Source organism: Bufo bufo, chromosome 7 (assembly GCF_905171765.1).
Source record: "Bufo bufo chromosome 7, aBufBuf1.1, whole genome shotgun sequence".
Lineage (NCBI taxonomy): Eukaryota > Metazoa > Chordata > Amphibia > Anura > Bufonidae > Bufo > Bufo bufo.
Window position 1 is genome coordinate 1,073,946 of NC_053395.1, and position 15,977 is coordinate 1,089,922.

At 49.1% G+C, this 15,977-nt stretch overlaps 3 protein-coding genes across 4 annotated transcripts in view; 2 read left to right on the plus strand and 1 right to left on the minus strand.

Moving 5' to 3' along the window:
- The window catches only part of RNF40 (ring finger protein 40), a 39,142-nt gene extending 31,891 nt beyond the window's left edge, over positions 1–7,251 (minus strand). For both annotated transcript variants that reach the window (XM_040441127.1, XM_040441126.1), the window contains exon 1: positions 7,174–7,251. The gene's annotated coding sequence lies outside the window, so the exon portion shown is untranslated. The remainder of the gene's footprint in view (positions 1–7,173) is intronic.
- Positions 1–15,977, plus strand: part of LOC121008516 (TBC1 domain family member 10B-like) — a 959,042-nt gene that overhangs the window by 316,842 nt on the left and 626,223 nt on the right. The gene's annotated exons all lie outside the window — the stretch shown is intronic.
- Positions 7,380–11,019, plus strand: CCDC189 (coiled-coil domain containing 189). The gene is made up of 8 exons (XM_040441145.1): positions 7,380–7,460; positions 8,461–8,492; positions 9,876–9,941; positions 10,012–10,181; positions 10,257–10,327; positions 10,400–10,516; positions 10,587–10,642; positions 10,735–11,019. Exons 1-7 carry the CDS (start codon positions 7,416–7,418, stop codon positions 10,623–10,625), a joined length of 540 nt encoding a protein of 179 aa, XP_040297079.1. The 5' UTR covers positions 7,380–7,415; the 3' UTR covers positions 10,626–10,642; positions 10,735–11,019.

Consider the following 15,977-nt stretch of genomic DNA (forward strand, 5'->3'; position numbering starts at 1 on the left):
CTCCGATATCCTCTATACTATAAGGTAATAGGGGCCTATACTCCGATATCCTCTATACTATAAGGTAATAGGGGCTATACTCCGATATCCTCTATACTATAAGGTAATAGGGGCTATACTCAGATATCCTCTATACTATAAGGTAATAGGGGGCTATACTCAGATATCCTCTATACTATAAGGTAATAGGGCCTATACTCAGATATCCTCTATACTATAAGGTAATAGGGGCTATACTCAGATATCCTCTATACTATAAGGTAATAGGGGCTATACTCAGATATCCCTTATACTATAAGGTAATAGGGGCCTATACTCAGATATCCTCTATACTATAAGGTAATAGGGGCTTATACTCAGATATCCTCTATACTATAAGGTAATAGGGGGCTATACTCAGATATCCTCTATACTATAAGGTAATAGGGGCTATACTCAGATATCCTCTATACTATAAGGTAATAGGGCCTATACTCAGATATCCTCTATACTATAAGGTAATAGGGTCCTATACTCAGATATCCTCTATACTATAAGGTAATAGGGGCCTATACTCAGATATCCCCTATACTATAAGGTAATAGGGGCCTATACTCAGATATCCTCTATACTATAAGGTAATAGGGGCCTATACTCAGATATCCTCTATACTATAAGGTAATAGGGGCCTATACTCAGATATCCTCTATACTATAAGGTAATAGGGGCCTATACTCAGATATCCTCTATACTATAAGGTAATAGGGGGCTATACTCAGATATCCCCTATACTATAAGGTAATAGGGGCCTATACTCAGATATCCTCTATACTATAAGGTAATAGGGGCTATACTCAGATATCCTCTATACTATAAGGTAATAGGGGCTTATACTCAGATATCCCCTATACTATAAAGGTAATAGGGGGCTAGACTCAGATATCCTCTATACTATAAGGTAATAGGGGGCTATACTCAGATATCCTCTATACTATAAGGTAATAGGGGCCTAGACTCAGATATCCTCTATACTATAAGGTAATAGGGGCTATACTCAGATATCCTCTATACTATAAGGTAATAGGGGGCTATACTCAGATATCCTCTATATTATAAGGTAATAGGGGCCTATACTCAGATATCCTCTATATTATAAGGTAATAGGGGCTATACTCAGATATCCTCTATACTATAAGGTAATAGGGGCCTAGACTCAGATATCCTCTATACTATAAGGTAATAGGGGCCTAGACTCAGATATCCTCTATACTATAAGGTAATAGGGGGCTATACTCAGATATCCTCTATATTATAAGGTAATAGGGGCCTATACTCAGATATCCTCTATATTATAAGGTAATAGGGGCTATACTCAGATATCCTCTATACTATAAGGTAATAGGGGCCTAGACTCAGATATCCTCTATACTATAAGGTAATAGGGGCCTAGACTCAGATATCCTCTATACTATAAGGTAATAGGGGCTATACTCAGATATCCTCTATACTATAAGGTAATAGGGACCTATACTCAGATATCCCCTATACTATAAGGTAATAGGGTCCTATACTCAGATATCCTCTATACTATAAGGTAATAGGGGCCTATACTCAGATATCCTCTATACTATAAGGTAATAGGGGCCTATACTCAGATATCCTCTATACTATAAGGTAATAGGGGCTATACTCAGATATCCCCTATACTATAAGGGAATAGGGGCCTATACTCAGATATCCCCTATACTATAAGGTAATAGGGGCCTATACTCAGATATCCCCTATACTATAAGGTAATAGGGGCCTATACTCAGATATCCCCTATACTATAAGGTAATAGGGGCCTATACTCAGATATCCTCTATACTATAAGGTAATAGGGGCTATACTCAGATATCCTCTATACTATAAGGTAATAGGGGCTATACTCAGATATCCTCTATACTATAAGGTAATAGGGGGCTATACTCAGATATCCCCTATACTATAAGGTAATAGGGGCCTATACTCAGATATCCTCTATACTATAAGGTAATAGGGGCTATACTCAGATATCCTCTATACTATAAGGTAATAGGGGCCTAGACTCAGATATCCTCTATACTATAAGGTAATAGGGGGCTATACTCAGATATCCCCTATACTATAAGGTAATAGGGGCCTATACTCAGATATCCTCTATACTATAAGGTAATAGGGGCTATACTCAGATATCCCCTATACTATAAGGTAATAGGGGCCTATACTCAGATATCCTCTATACTATAAGGTAATAGGGGCTATACTCAGATATCCTCTATACTATAAGGTAATAGGGGCTATACTCAGATATCCTCTATACTATAAGGTAATAGGGGCTATACTCAGATATCCCCTATACTATAAGGTAATAGGGGCTATACTCAGATATCCTCTATACTATAAGGTAATAGGGGCCTATACTCAGATATCCTCTATACTATAAGGTAATAGGGGCTATACTCAGATATCCTCTATACTATAAGGTAATAGGGGCCTATACTCAGATATCCTCTATACTATAAGGTAATAGGGGCTATACTCAGATATCCTCTATACTATAAGGTAATAGGGCCTATACTCAGATATCCTCTATACTATAAGGTAATAGGGGCTATACTCAGATATTTCACACAGTATCACAGGTTATCTATATGGAAACACTACTGGTAACGTAATTCCCTCCGAAAGAGCAAGTCCTATAAGACCACAAGGAAGGGACTTCTTACTGTTGAGATGTAATAGACAATAGGGGCAGATAACAGATAACCCTATACAGACAATAACAATGCAGTGAACGGGTAAAATACGGAATATTGTCCTAATGAGACGCAGCAGTTATATTCCGGCTGTGGGGACAGCTGAAGATGCGGGCAATCACTCCGAACGATGTGGATCCCCAAAACGGCTGACAATTACCCATTTGTACCCCCCCTTAGCCGAGGGGTGCGCTGTGAGGGACCCTCCCTCCTTTCGGTCCGGCCTTCTGGGACGTCTGATATTCTTCAGGTTTCTGCCCCACTGACTGAGGTGGCGATATAAATCACGGCGATTCCTCGCTGTATGACAGGGGCTGCGGGTACAGGTACGATCCCACAATCTGAGTCGCCCCGGTCATACAGACACCAGATGTGATTGAGGTAGGATTCCCAGTCTGGCGCGCAGACTCTGCCTGTGTCTGGCTGCACACAATGATCAGGGTTCTGTGGGCGCCATGAGGTCGGATATTATCTCCTCCACCTACGGAATGGCTTAGACCCCCGCTGGTCTAGCAGACACCATGTCTGGGGTGGACACTATGTTATTAGTTATACATGGTCCTCCCCGGCTCAGGACATTATGTTATTAGTTATACATGGTCCTCCCCGGATCAGGACGCTATGTTATTAGTTATACATGGTCCTCCCCGGCTCAGGACGCTGTGTTATTAGTTATACATGGTCCTCCCCGGCTCAGGACGTTATGTTATTAGTTATACATGGTCCTTCCCGGCTCAGGACGTTATGTTATTAGTTATACATGGTCCTCCCCGGATCAGGACACTATGTTATTAGTTATACATGGTCCTCCCCGGCTCAGGACGCTGTGGTATTAGTTATACATGGTCCTCCCCGGCTCAGGACGTTATGTTATTAGTTATACATGGTCCTCCCCGGCTCAGGAACCTATGTTATTAGTTATACATGGTCCTCCCCGGCTCAGGACACCATGTTATTAGTTATACATGGTCCTCCCCGGCTCAGGACACCATGTTATTAGTTATACATGGTCCTCCCCGGCTCAGGACGCTGTGGTATTAGTTATACATGGTCCTCCCCGGCTCAGGACGCTATGGTATTAGTTATACATGGTCCTCCCCGGCTCAGGACGCTATGTTATTAGTTATACATGGTCCTCCCCGGCTCAGGACGCTATGGTATTAGTTATACATGGTCCTCCCCGGCTCAGGACGCTATGGTATTAGTTATACATGGTCCTCCCCGGCTCAGGACGCTATGTTATTAGTTATACATGGTCCTCCCCGGCTCAGGACGCTATGGTATTAGTTATACATGGTCCTCCCCGGCTCAGGACGCTATGTTATTAGTTATACATGGTCCTCCCCGGCTAAGGATGTTATGTTATTAGTTATACATGGTCCTCCCCGGCTCAGGACACTATGTTATTAGTTATACATGGTCCTCCCCGGCTCAGGACGTTATGTTATTAGTTATACATGGTCCTCCCCGGCTCAGGACGCTATGTTATTAGTTATACATGGTCCTCCCCGGCTCAGGACACTATGGTATTAGTTATACATGGTCCTCCCCGGCTCAGGACGCTATGTTATTAGCTATACATGGTCCTCCCGGCTCAGGACACTATGGTATTAGTTATACATGGTCCTCCCCGGCTCAGGACGTTATGTTATTAGTTACACATGGTCCTCCCCGGCTCAGGACGCTATGGTATTAGTTATACATGGTCCTCCCCGGCTCAGGACGCTATGGTATTAGTTATAGCGTCCTGAGCCGGGGAGGACCATGTATGTTATTAGTTACACATGGTCCTCCCCGGCTCAGGACGCTATGGTATTAGTTATACATGGTCCTCCCCGGCTCAGGAGGCTAAGTTATTAGTTATACATGGTCCTCCCCGGCTCAGGACGCTATGTTATTAGTTATACATGGTCCTCCCCAGCTCAGGACATTATGTTATTAGTTATACATGGTCCTCCCCGGCTCAGGACACTATGTTATTAGTTATACATGGTCCTCCCCGGCTCAGGACGCTATGGTATTAGTTATACATGGTCCTCCCCGGCTCAGGACGCTATGTTATTAGTTATACATGGTCCTCCCCGGCTCAGGACGCTATGTTATTAGTTATACATGGTCCTCCCCGGCTCAGGACGCTATGTTATTAGTTATACATGGTCCTCCCCGGCTCAGGACGCTATGTTATTAGTTATACATGGTCCTCCCCGGCTCAGGACGCTATGGTATTAGTTACACATGGTCCTCCCCGGCTCAGGACGTTATGTTATTAGTTATACATGGTCCTCCCCGGCTCAGGACGCTATGGTATTAGTTATACATGGTCCTCCCCGGCTCAGGACGCTATGGTATTAGTTATACATGGTCCTCCCCGGCTCAGGAGTCTATGTTATTAGATATACATGGTCCTCCCCGGATCAGGACACTATGTTATTAGTTATACATGGTCCTCCCCGGCTCAGGACGCTATGGTATTAGTTATACATGGTCCTCCCCGGCTCAGGACGTTATGTTATTAGTTATACATGGTCCTCCCCGGCTCAGGACGTTATGTTATTAGTTATACATGGTCCTCCCCGGCTCAGGACACTATGTTATTAGTTATACATGGTCCTCCCCGGCTCAGGACACTATGTTATTAGTTATACATGGTCCTTCCCGGCTCAGGACGCTATGTTATTAGTTATACATGGTCCTCCCCGGCTCAGGGCGCTATGTTATTAGTTATACATGGTCCTCCCCGGATCAGGACGCTATGTTATTGGTTATACATGGTCCTCCCCGACTCAGGACGCTATGGTATTAGTTATACATGGTCCTCCCCGGCTCAGGACGCTATGTTATTAGTTATACATGGTCCTCCCCGGCTCAGGACGTTATGTTATTAGTTATACATGGTCCTCCCCGGCTCAGGACACTATGTTATTAGTTATACATGGTCCTCCCAGGCTCAGGACGCTATGTTATTAGTTATACATGGTCCTCCCCGGCTCAGGACGCTATGTTATTAGTTATACATGGTCCTCCCCGGCTCAGGGCGCTATGTTATTAGTTATACATGGTCCTCCCCGGATCAGGACGCTATGTTATTGGTTATACATGGTCCTCCCCGGCTCAGGACACTATGTTATTAGTTATACATGGTCCTCCCCGACTCAGGACGCTATGGTATTAGTTATACATGGTCCTCCCCGAATCAGGACGCTATGGTATTAGTTATACATGGTCCTCCCCGGCTCAGGACGCTATGTTATTAGTTATACATGGTCCTCCCCGGCTCTGGACGCTATGTTATTACTTATACATGGTCCTCCCCGGCTCAGGACGCTATGGTATTAGTTATACATGGTCCTCCCCGGCTCAGGACGCTGTGTTATTAGTTATACATGGTCCTCCCCGGCTCAGGACGCTATGTTATTAGTTATACATGGTCCTCCCCGGCTCAGGACGCTATGGTATTAGTTATACATGGTCCTCCCCGGCTCAGGACGCTATGTTATTAGTTACACATGGTCCTCCCCGGCTCAGGACGCTATGGTATTAGTTATACATGGTCCTCCCCGGCTCAGGACGCTATGTTATTAGTTATACATGGTCCTCCCCGGCTCAGGACGCTGTTGTATTAGTTATACATGGTCCTCCCCGGCTCAGGACGCTATGGTATTAGTTATACATGGTCCTCCCCGGCTCAGGACGCTGTGGTATTAGTTATACATGGTCCTCCCCGGCTCAGGACGCTATGTTATTAGTTACACATGGTCCTCCCCGGCTCAGGACGCTGTTGTATTAGTTATACATGGTCCTCCCCGGCTCAGGACGCTATGGTATTAGTTATACATGGTCCTCCCCGGCTCAGGACGCTATGTTATTAGTTATACATGGTCCTCCCCGGATCAGGACGCTATGGTATTAGTTATACATGGTCCTCCCCGGCTCAGGACGCTATGTTATTAGTTACACATGGTCCTCCCCGGCTCAGGACGCTGTTGTATTAGTTATACATGGTCCTCCCCGGCTCAGGACGCTATGGTATTAGTTATACATGGTCCTCCCCGGCTCAGGACGCTATGTTATTAGTTATACATGGTCCTCCCCGGATCAGGACGCTATGGTATTAGTTATACATGGTCCTCCCCGGCTCAGGACGCTATGTTATTAGTTATACATGGTCCTCCCCGGCTCAGGACGCTATGTTATTAGTTACACATGGTCCTCCCCGGCTCAGGACGCTATGTTATTAGTTATACATGGTCCTCCCCGGATCAGGACGCTATGTTATTGGTTATACATGGTCCAGACCCGTCACACATATTACAGCCGCAGTAACACGGACCCTCCGGCCGATGGACGCACGCACGGGACACGACCATTCACCACACGTACAGATCTGAGAAGTAAATGACGATGTTATCCCACTTACATTCTCCGCCATCTTCCATCAGGACAGCCGGAAGTAACCCGCAACTCTCTGCGCAGGCGCGCTGACCACCAGCAAGCGTTACGTCACGTCCTCCAGCCGAAGCGTTACATTGAAAGGCTATTGGCTCCTGTCAGTGTCAGTTTTTAGACTCTTAGATGCTATTGGCTGGATGATTCCGAGCCCGCCCATTCTCCGTTACTCATAGTAACGTGGTTGTCGTGGAGACAAGACGCCGAGCCGCGATGTTTGCTGAGAGCGGGAGTCCCGGAATGGAAGCTCTGCGCCCGGTGATTGAGAGCTGGGCCAATGAAGGGGGGCCCCGGGAGGAAGGGGGCTCTGTCTTCTCCTCTGTCCCCCTGGGAGGAGGGAGGGGGCTCTGTCTTCTCCTCTGTCCCCCTGGGAGGAGGGGGGGGTCTGTCTTCTCCTCTGTCCCCCTGGGGGGGAGGGTGGGCTCTGTCTTCTCCTCTGTCCCCCTGGGGGGGAGGGTGGGCTCTGTCTTCTCCTCTGTCCCCCTGGGAGGAGGGAGGGGGCTCTGTCTTCTCCTCTGTCCCCCTGGGAGGAGGGGGGGGGTCTGTCTTCTCCTCTGTCCCCCTGGGAGGAGGGGGGGGGGTCTGTCTTCTCCTCTGTCCCCCTGGGAGGAGGGAGGGGGGTCTGTCTTCTCCTCTGTCCCCCTGGGAGGAGGGGGGGTGGGGGGTCTGTCTTCTCCTCTGTCCCCCTGGGTGGGGGGGTCTGTCTTCTCCTCTGTCCCCCTGGGAGGGGGGGGGGGTCTGTCTTCTCCTCTGTCCCCCTGGGAGGAGGGAGGTCTGTCTTCTCCTCTGTCCCCCTGGGAGGAGGGGGGGGGTCTGTCTTCTCCTCTGTCCCCCTGGGAGGGGGGGGGGGGGTCTGTCTTCTCCTCTGTCCCCCTGGGAGGAGGGAGGGAGGTCTGTCTTCTCCTCTGTCCCCCTGGGGGGGGGGGTCTGTCTTCTCCTCTGTCCCCCTGGGAGGGGGGGGGGGGGGTCTGTCTTCTCCTCTGTCCCCCTGGGAGGAGGGAGGGAGGTCTGTCTTCTCCTCTGTCCCCCTGGGGGGGGGGGTCTGTCTTCTCCTCTGTCCCCCTGGGGGGGGGGGGGGGTCTGTCTTCTCCTCTGTCCCCCTGGGGGGGGGGTCTGTCTTCTCCTCTGTCCCCCTGGGGGGGGGGGTCTGTCTTCTCCTCTGTCCCCCGGGGGGGGGGGGGGTCTGTCTTCTCCTCTGTCCCCCTGGGGGGTCGTTTCTACAATGTTCTCTAAGTCTTAATAAAACATTTTTTTTTAGGTAACGAAAGCCAAATCCCAAATCCTTGTCTGGTAAATAAATTGTGCTCTATCAGGTGCCCCTCCCCCTCTGCCTGCCTCCAGCACCGCCCCCTGTTCCCCTCCCCCTGCCTCCAGTGCCCCTTTCCCTGCCTCCAGTGCCCCTCACCGCCTCTAGCGCTGCCCCCTGTGCCCCTACCCCACTGCCTGCCTCCAGCGCCGCAGCCTCCAGCGCTCCTTCCCCTGCCTCCATCGCCGCTGCCTGCCTCTAGCACCGCCCCTGTGCCCTTCCCCCTGCTTCCAGCGCCGCCCCCTGTGCCCCTCCTCCAGCGCCGCCCCCTGTGCCCCTGCCTCCAGCGCTCCTTCCCCTGCTTCCATAGCGGCTGCCTGCCTCTAGCGTCGCCCCCTGCTTCCAGAGCCGCCCCCTGTGCCCCTCCTCCAGCGCTCCTTCCCCTGCCTCCATCGCCGCTGCCTGCCTCTAGCGCCGCCCCCTGTGCCCTTCCCCCTGCTTCCAGAGCCGCCCCCTGTGCCCCTCCTCCAGCGCCGCCCCCTGTGCCCCTGCCTCCAGCGCTCCTTCCCCTGCCTCCATCGCGGCTGCCTGCCTCTAGCGCCGCCCCCTGCTTCCAGAGCCGCCCCCTGTGCCCCTGCCTCCAGCGCCACCCCCTGTGCCCCTGCCTCCAGCGCCGCCCCCTGTGCCCCTGCCTCCAGTGCTCCTTCCCCTGCCTCCATCGCGGCTGCCTGCCTCTAGCGCCGCCCCCTGCTTCCAGAGCCGCCCCCTGTGCCCCTCCTCCAGCGCCGCCCCCTGTGCCCTTGCCTCCATCGCGGCTGCCTGCCTCTAGCACCGCCTCGTTTTTCAAGAGCCGCCCCCTGTGCCCCTCCTCCAGCGCCGCCCCCTGTGCCCCTGCCTCCAGCGCTCCTTCCCCTGCCTCCATCGCCGCTGCCTGCCTTTAGCGCCGCCCCTGTGCCCTTCCCCCTTTCTTTCTAGAGCCGCCCCCTGTGCCCCTCCTCCAGCGCCGCCCCCTGTGCCCCTGCCTCCAGCGCTCCTTCCCCTGCCTCCATCGCGGCTGCCTGCCTCTAGCGCCGCCCCCTGTGCCCCTCCTCCAGCGCCGCCCCCTGTGCCCCTGCCTCCAGCGCCCCTGTGCCCCTGCCTCCAGCGCCGCCCCCTGTGCCCCTGCCTCCAGCGCCGCCCCCTGTGCCCCTGCCTCCAGCGCCGCCCCCTGTGCCCCTGCCTCCAGCGCCGCCCCCTGTGCCCCTGCCTCCAGCACCGCCCCCTGTGCCCCTTCTCCAGCGCCGCCCCCTGCTTTCAGAGCCGCCCCCTGTGCCCCTCCTCCAGCGCCGCCCACTGTGCCCCTGCCTCCATCGCTGCTGCCTGCCTCTAGCGCCGCCCCCTGTGCCCCTCCCCCACTGTCTTCCTCCTTATAGATTTTGGTCTCTTAGGAAGGATGTGACGGTCCGTGACTTGGAGAGGCTGGAGCGCGCCCAGAGTGATGACGACCTCCACAGGTATGGTGACGTCACCTCTGCCCCCCGTCCCCAGTCTGTCCCCGTCCTCAGCAGATGTCGTCTCTTCCAGGGCCCTTTCTGAATGGCTGCATGTGGAGGGCGGCCTCTGTGAGCCTCGCGCCTCGGCCCTGCGGGACCTGTATTACTACACTGTGCGCTTCTGCTGGGACCGCGGGTTCAGCCGGGAGCAGACGTCCTGTGTGTTCTCTGTGGTGAAGGAGACGCATGCGGCCTGTGTAGGTGAGGCGCCCAGAAGAGGCACATGAGGTATTCCCCACAACCTCGCGCCCACACCTAATGCTGCTTTCTTCCTAGGGTCACCGCTAGGAAATGTTGCCGAGTGTTACCGCCACTTCCAGGACTTGCTCCTGTGTCACGCTGTGCATGTAAGTGAGGTGTGGCGAGGACGTGTCCGGCTTCCTGCGCGCTCGCACTCACACCTTTCCTTTGTCCTGCAGCGGCCTCCGTCCAGCATCAGCCTGTTCTCCGCACAGCAGCTTCTGCACATATCCGACTATATGGTGACGACCTATTTCCGCCACTTCAAGCTGTATAAATACGTGTTTACTCCTCAGGTAAGGAGCGGGGGGGCGAGCGAGCCGACGCAGAGACCCCCGTTACCTGACGCCACTGTCTGACTTACAGGTGAAGTTAGACCTCGCAGTCACTTATGACGGAAGGTGAAGACTGGCACCGCAGAGGTGGGTACACGTGTTGTGACTTTCAGGAGAAGTCTGGCGCACTGCTGGAGCCCTGCTGCAGTTGGTAATATGTCCGTCCGTCCCCCCCTCAGGGAGATAATGACCGGAGACTGAGGCGCTGCAGCGGGAGAGCCAAGGGAATCGGCCATGCGAGGAGTCTTCACCGCCTTCCATCAGCGAGACGCCCGTGAAAGCGGACCTCCGACCATCACCTGACGCCTCGGGGGCATCTCTTCTATTATTATTGCAGTCGTCCTCATTACACATCCGTCTGCTCCGTCAGTAAGAAGTGGTCACCACTCTCCGGCGTCACAGCCAGAAAAACTGTTAACCCTTTCTGACAGATTGGCTCAATAATTTTAATAAAGGCCAATTGAAAAGCCGAAAATGAGTGACATGCAATCATAAAAAATTGCCTTGGAAGGTGTCCATAGCCTTTAAGGGGGACGAGCACGACAATTCACCAGAAATAAATAAGATCCCAGCACCTCCTCCAGATCTGTTTTATATATTAAATCCAAAAAGATCCGTGTAACAGATCCTCTGTGCTTCACAGGACCTCCGCCTCACTGTCCTGTGTCTGGGTGGCATTAGAAGAAGAACTAAGGCCACTTTCCCACCAGCCTTTTTCTGGATCCGGCAGGGTTCTGCAAAAAAGCTTCCGTTACTAATAAAACAACCGCCTGCATCCGTCATGACGGATCGGTTTGTATTATCCGTAACATGGCCAAGACGGATCCGTCATGAACTCCATCGAAAGTCAATGGGAGACGGATCCGTTTTCTATTGTGATACCACATTTATATAGTTTTATGGGTTTTGTTTTCACGGCGTTCCCTATGAGATAAAACTGACCTGTTCCCTTCATTCTCCGGTCAGTACGATTACAGTGATACCACATTTATATAGTTTTATGGGTTTTGTTTTCATGGTGTTCCCTATGAGATAAAACTGACTTGTTCTCTTCATTCTCTGAGTCAGTACGATTACAGTGATACCACATTTATATAGTTTTATGGTTTTTGTTTTTACAGCGTTCCCTATGAGATAAAACTGACCTGTTCCCTTCATTCTCCGGGTCAGTACGATTACAGTGATACCACATTTATATAGTTTTATGGGTTTTGTATTTACAGCGTTCCCTATGAGATAAAACTGACCTGTTCTCTTCATTCTCCGGTCAGTACGATTACAGTGATACCACATTTATATAGTTTTATGGGTTTTGTGTTTACAGTGTTCCCTATGAGATAAAACTGACCTGTTCTCTTCATTCTCCGGTCAGTACGATTACAGTGATATCACATTTATATAGTTTTATGGGTTTTGTATTTACAGTGTTCCCTATCAGATAAATCTGACCTGTTCTCTTCATTCTCCGGTCAGTACGATTACAGTGATACCACATTTATATAGTTTTATGGGTTTTGTATTTACAGTGTTCCCTATCAGATAAATCTGACCTGTTCTCTTAATTCTCCGGTCAGTACGATTACAGTGATACCACATTTATATAGTTTTATGGGTTTTGTATTTACAGCGTTCACTATGAGATAAAACTGACCTGTTCTCTTCATTCTCCGGTCAGTACGATTACAGTGATACCACATTTATATAGTTTTATGGGTTTTGTCTTTACAGTGTTCCCTATCAGATAAATCTGACCTGTTCTCTTCATTCTCCGGTCAGTACGATTACAGTGATACCACATTTATATAGTTTTATGGGTTTTGTGTTTACAGTGTTCCCTATGAGATAAAACTGACCTGTTCTCTTCATTCTCCGGTCAGTACGATTACAGTGATACCACATTTATATAGTTTTATGGGTTTTGTGTTTACAGTGTTCCCTATGAGATAAAACTGACCTGTTCCCTTCATTCTCCGGTCAGTACGATTACAGCGATACCACATTTATATAGTTTTATGGGTTTTGTGTTTACAGCGTTCCCTATGAGATAAAACTGACCTGTTCTCTTCATTCTCCGGTCAGTACGATTACAGTGATACCACATTTATATAGTTTTATGGGTTTTGTGTTTACAGCGTTCCCTATGAGATAAAACTGACTTGTTCTCTTCATTCTCTGAGTCAGTACGATTACAGTGATACCACATTTATATAGTTTTATGGGTTTTGTTTTTACAGCGTTCCCTATGAGATAAAACTGACCTGTTCTCCTCATTCTCTGAGTCAGTACGATTACAGTGATACCACATTTATATAGTTTTATGGGTTTTGTATTTACAGCGTTCCCTATGAGATAAAACTGACCTGTTCTCTTCATTCTCCGGTCAGTACGATTACAGTGATACCACATTTATATAGTTTTATGGGTTTTGTATTTACAGCGTTCCCTATGAGATAAAACTGACCTGTTCTCTTCATTCTCCGGTCAGTACGATTACAGTGATACCACATTTATATAGTTTTATGGGTTTTGTATTTACAGCGTTCACTATGAGATAAAACTGACCTGTTCTCTTCATTCTCTGGGTCAGTACGATTACAGTGATACCACATTTATATAGTTTTATGGGTTTTGTGTTTACAGCGTTCTCTATGAGATAAAACTGACCTGTTCTCTTCATTCTCCGGTCAGTACGATTACAGTGATACCACATTTATATAGTTTTATGGGTTTTGTATTTACAGCGTTCACTATGAGATAAAACTGACCTGTTCTCTTCATTCTCTGGGTCAGTACGATTACAGTGATACCACATTTATATAGTTTTATGGGTTTTGTGTTTACAGCGTTCCCTATGAGATAAAACTGACCTGTTCTCTTCATTCTCCGGGTCAGTACGATTACAGTGATACCACATTTATATAGTTTTATGGGTTTTGTCTTTACGGCGTTCTCTATGAGATAAAACTGACCTGTTCTCTTCATTCTCTGGTCAGTACGATTACAGGGATACCACATTTATATAGTTTTATGGGTTTTGTATTTACAGCGTTCCCTATGAGATAAAACTGACCTGTTCCCTTCATTCTCCGGTCAGTACGATTACAGCGATACCACATTTATATAGTTTTATGGGTTTTGTCTTTACGGCGTTCTCTATGAGATAAAGCTGATCTCTTCAGGATGGCCGGGGTTAAGTGGACGGCACTCGCAGTCCGGTAGGATCGGAAGGCTTTTTTTATAAGGTCCAAAAGTTTTTTTTTAATTTCATGGAGACTTGTGGGGGCCACTGCACCCTGTGTGGCATACACATTAGGCTGCTGTACCATTATCCTCCAAAAACAAATGAAAAAAATCATAGGAGGGTAAAATGTGTGACTTCCACATTAATTTGGGGAGTAGATAAAAATGTGGGTACGTGATGGGGGGGAGGGGGGGGGGGGGGTGAAGGTGCAGGATCAGAAGGGACATCTCATGATTGAGATGAAGTGGTGATTTCTGCCTCTGAAGCCGTGTCAGATTCAGAACTGGCGGAGCATAAAAATCCATAGGCCTGAGCCCCCAGCCAGGTTTATTATGGTATATAAAACATAAACGTGAATACACTTTTACAATAGCATAGTGCACAGGAGTTCAAGGAAAGGCTAATACACAAAATACATCACATACATATTGGATGAGCATATGTAACACTTGATAATATTCGGTGATGAAGCATTGAAGACCAAACAAAAATAAAGCGTTGAATTGAACTAACTGAGACGGCATCCATCTGTAACCAGCCTGAAAAGAAGGAAAAAAAGAAAACAAAAACTGCTGTGCAATATATCTTAAACAAAAAGAAGAGAGAAGGAAAAAAAAAAAACCCATCAGGTAGAAGCGAGATAAGGCCCAAAAATTCTCAACCAGAATTACCCAACCCAACAAATATGGAGGGAGGGGTGAAAGGGAACAATCCTTTCACCATGCTTCTTCAAGGTTGCCTAGTGACCCAATAAATGTCCCATATAGTGTTGAAGAATGCCATTTTGTCCTGATACATAGCAGTGGAATACTCCATTGTTCGGACCTCCATCACCCTGGCATACAAATCAGAGACCTGTGGTGGGTCGGGGCTTTTCCACGATCGGGAGACTAGACAACGAGCTGCTGTTAGTATCAGTAGCAGCAGCTTGAGTGCATGTTTTTTGACTTGTTTGGGGACCACATTAAGCAGGAAGGACACAGGTTCCGGTCGGATTTCGGTTCCAAAAACATCGGTCAGGAGAGCGCCTACTTCAGTCCAGTAAGGGCCTATATTGGGACAATCCCAGAAAATGTGAGGCAATGTACCCCTATGTAAGCCACATCTCCAACAATCACCCGGGACTACTGGATTTATTCTATGGAGGAGGTCAGGAGTGTGATACCAGTACATTAAGATCTTATATTGGTTCTCCTGGTGAAGTACCGACAGAGGATTTCGCTGCCCTCCCCCATATAAGGTGCCAGAGTGAGTCCGGCAAGGCCCTCCCCAGATATTCCTCCCGCCGCACCATGTAGGAATGCCTTTGGACCCGATCCGGGAATGGAGTCAGCAATATAGAGTAAATCTCAGAAATTAAACCTTTCGCATGTACCCCTTCCCTGCATATGCGCTCAAAGAAGGTCGGAAGGGAAACCGTAACCCCCGAAAAGATGGACTGGGCAAAGTGCCTAATCTGGATATATAAGAAGTTGGAGGAGGAGGGGAGATCATATTTGGCCTGCAGGGTAGTGAACGGTAGGAGGACCCTAGTGAAGGGGTCCACAATATCAGCGAACCGAAACGCCCCCCGTTGAAACCACAGTCTCGTTGTAGACGTGATAAGACTAGCAGGAAGCGAGGGGTGATATAGGAAGGAGGTCATGGCGGAATGAGTGGACTCTAGAGGGAATTTACTACTGCACTGCTGCCAGATGCGTCTGGTACACGCCATGGGCCCTAGGAGATCCTTGTCTGGCTGAGTCCTGTCAGGCCCAGCCCATAGCATGGAGTTAGGGTGTACAGGAGCTAGCCAGAGTCTGTCTACCTGCATCCAGACAGAACAAGGGTGCAAGGAAGCCCAGGCCGTAACAGAGCGTAGCTGGGCCGCCCAGTAATATTTAGTTAACCCAGACCGCCCTGATGCCTATTAGATAGAACAACCGACCTTGGGATTCTGTGCCGCCCTCCCGCCCATATGAATCTGAGGAGGTGGGATTGAGTGGATCTCAGGTCTTTAAGAGGGACTTTAATTGGTAAGGTCTCAAAAAGGTACAAAAGCTTGGGTAGAATCATCATTTTAGTCGCAGCGATACGCCCCATGAGAGAGAGTGGGAGAGGGTGCCACCTATCTAGAAGACCCCTGATCTCTGTGTATATGCGTGGGAAATTTGCTTTGTAAAGCTCGCCATATCGGGGAGT

Bases quoted from the DNA above. Each gene is read 5' to 3' on its own strand.
- CCDC189 (XM_040441145.1), top strand. From the start codon at position 7,416: ATGTTTGCTGAGAGCGGGAGTCCCGGAATGGAAGCTCTGCGCCCG. The intron at 7,461-8,460 runs GTGATTGAGAGC...ATTTTTTTTTAG, and splicing joins GAATGGAAGCTCTGCGCCCG to GTAACGAAAGCCAAATCCCA. The intron at 10,182-10,256 runs GTGAGGCGCCCA...CTTTCTTCCTAG, and splicing joins GACGCATGCGGCCTGTGTAG to GGTCACCGCTAGGAAATGTT.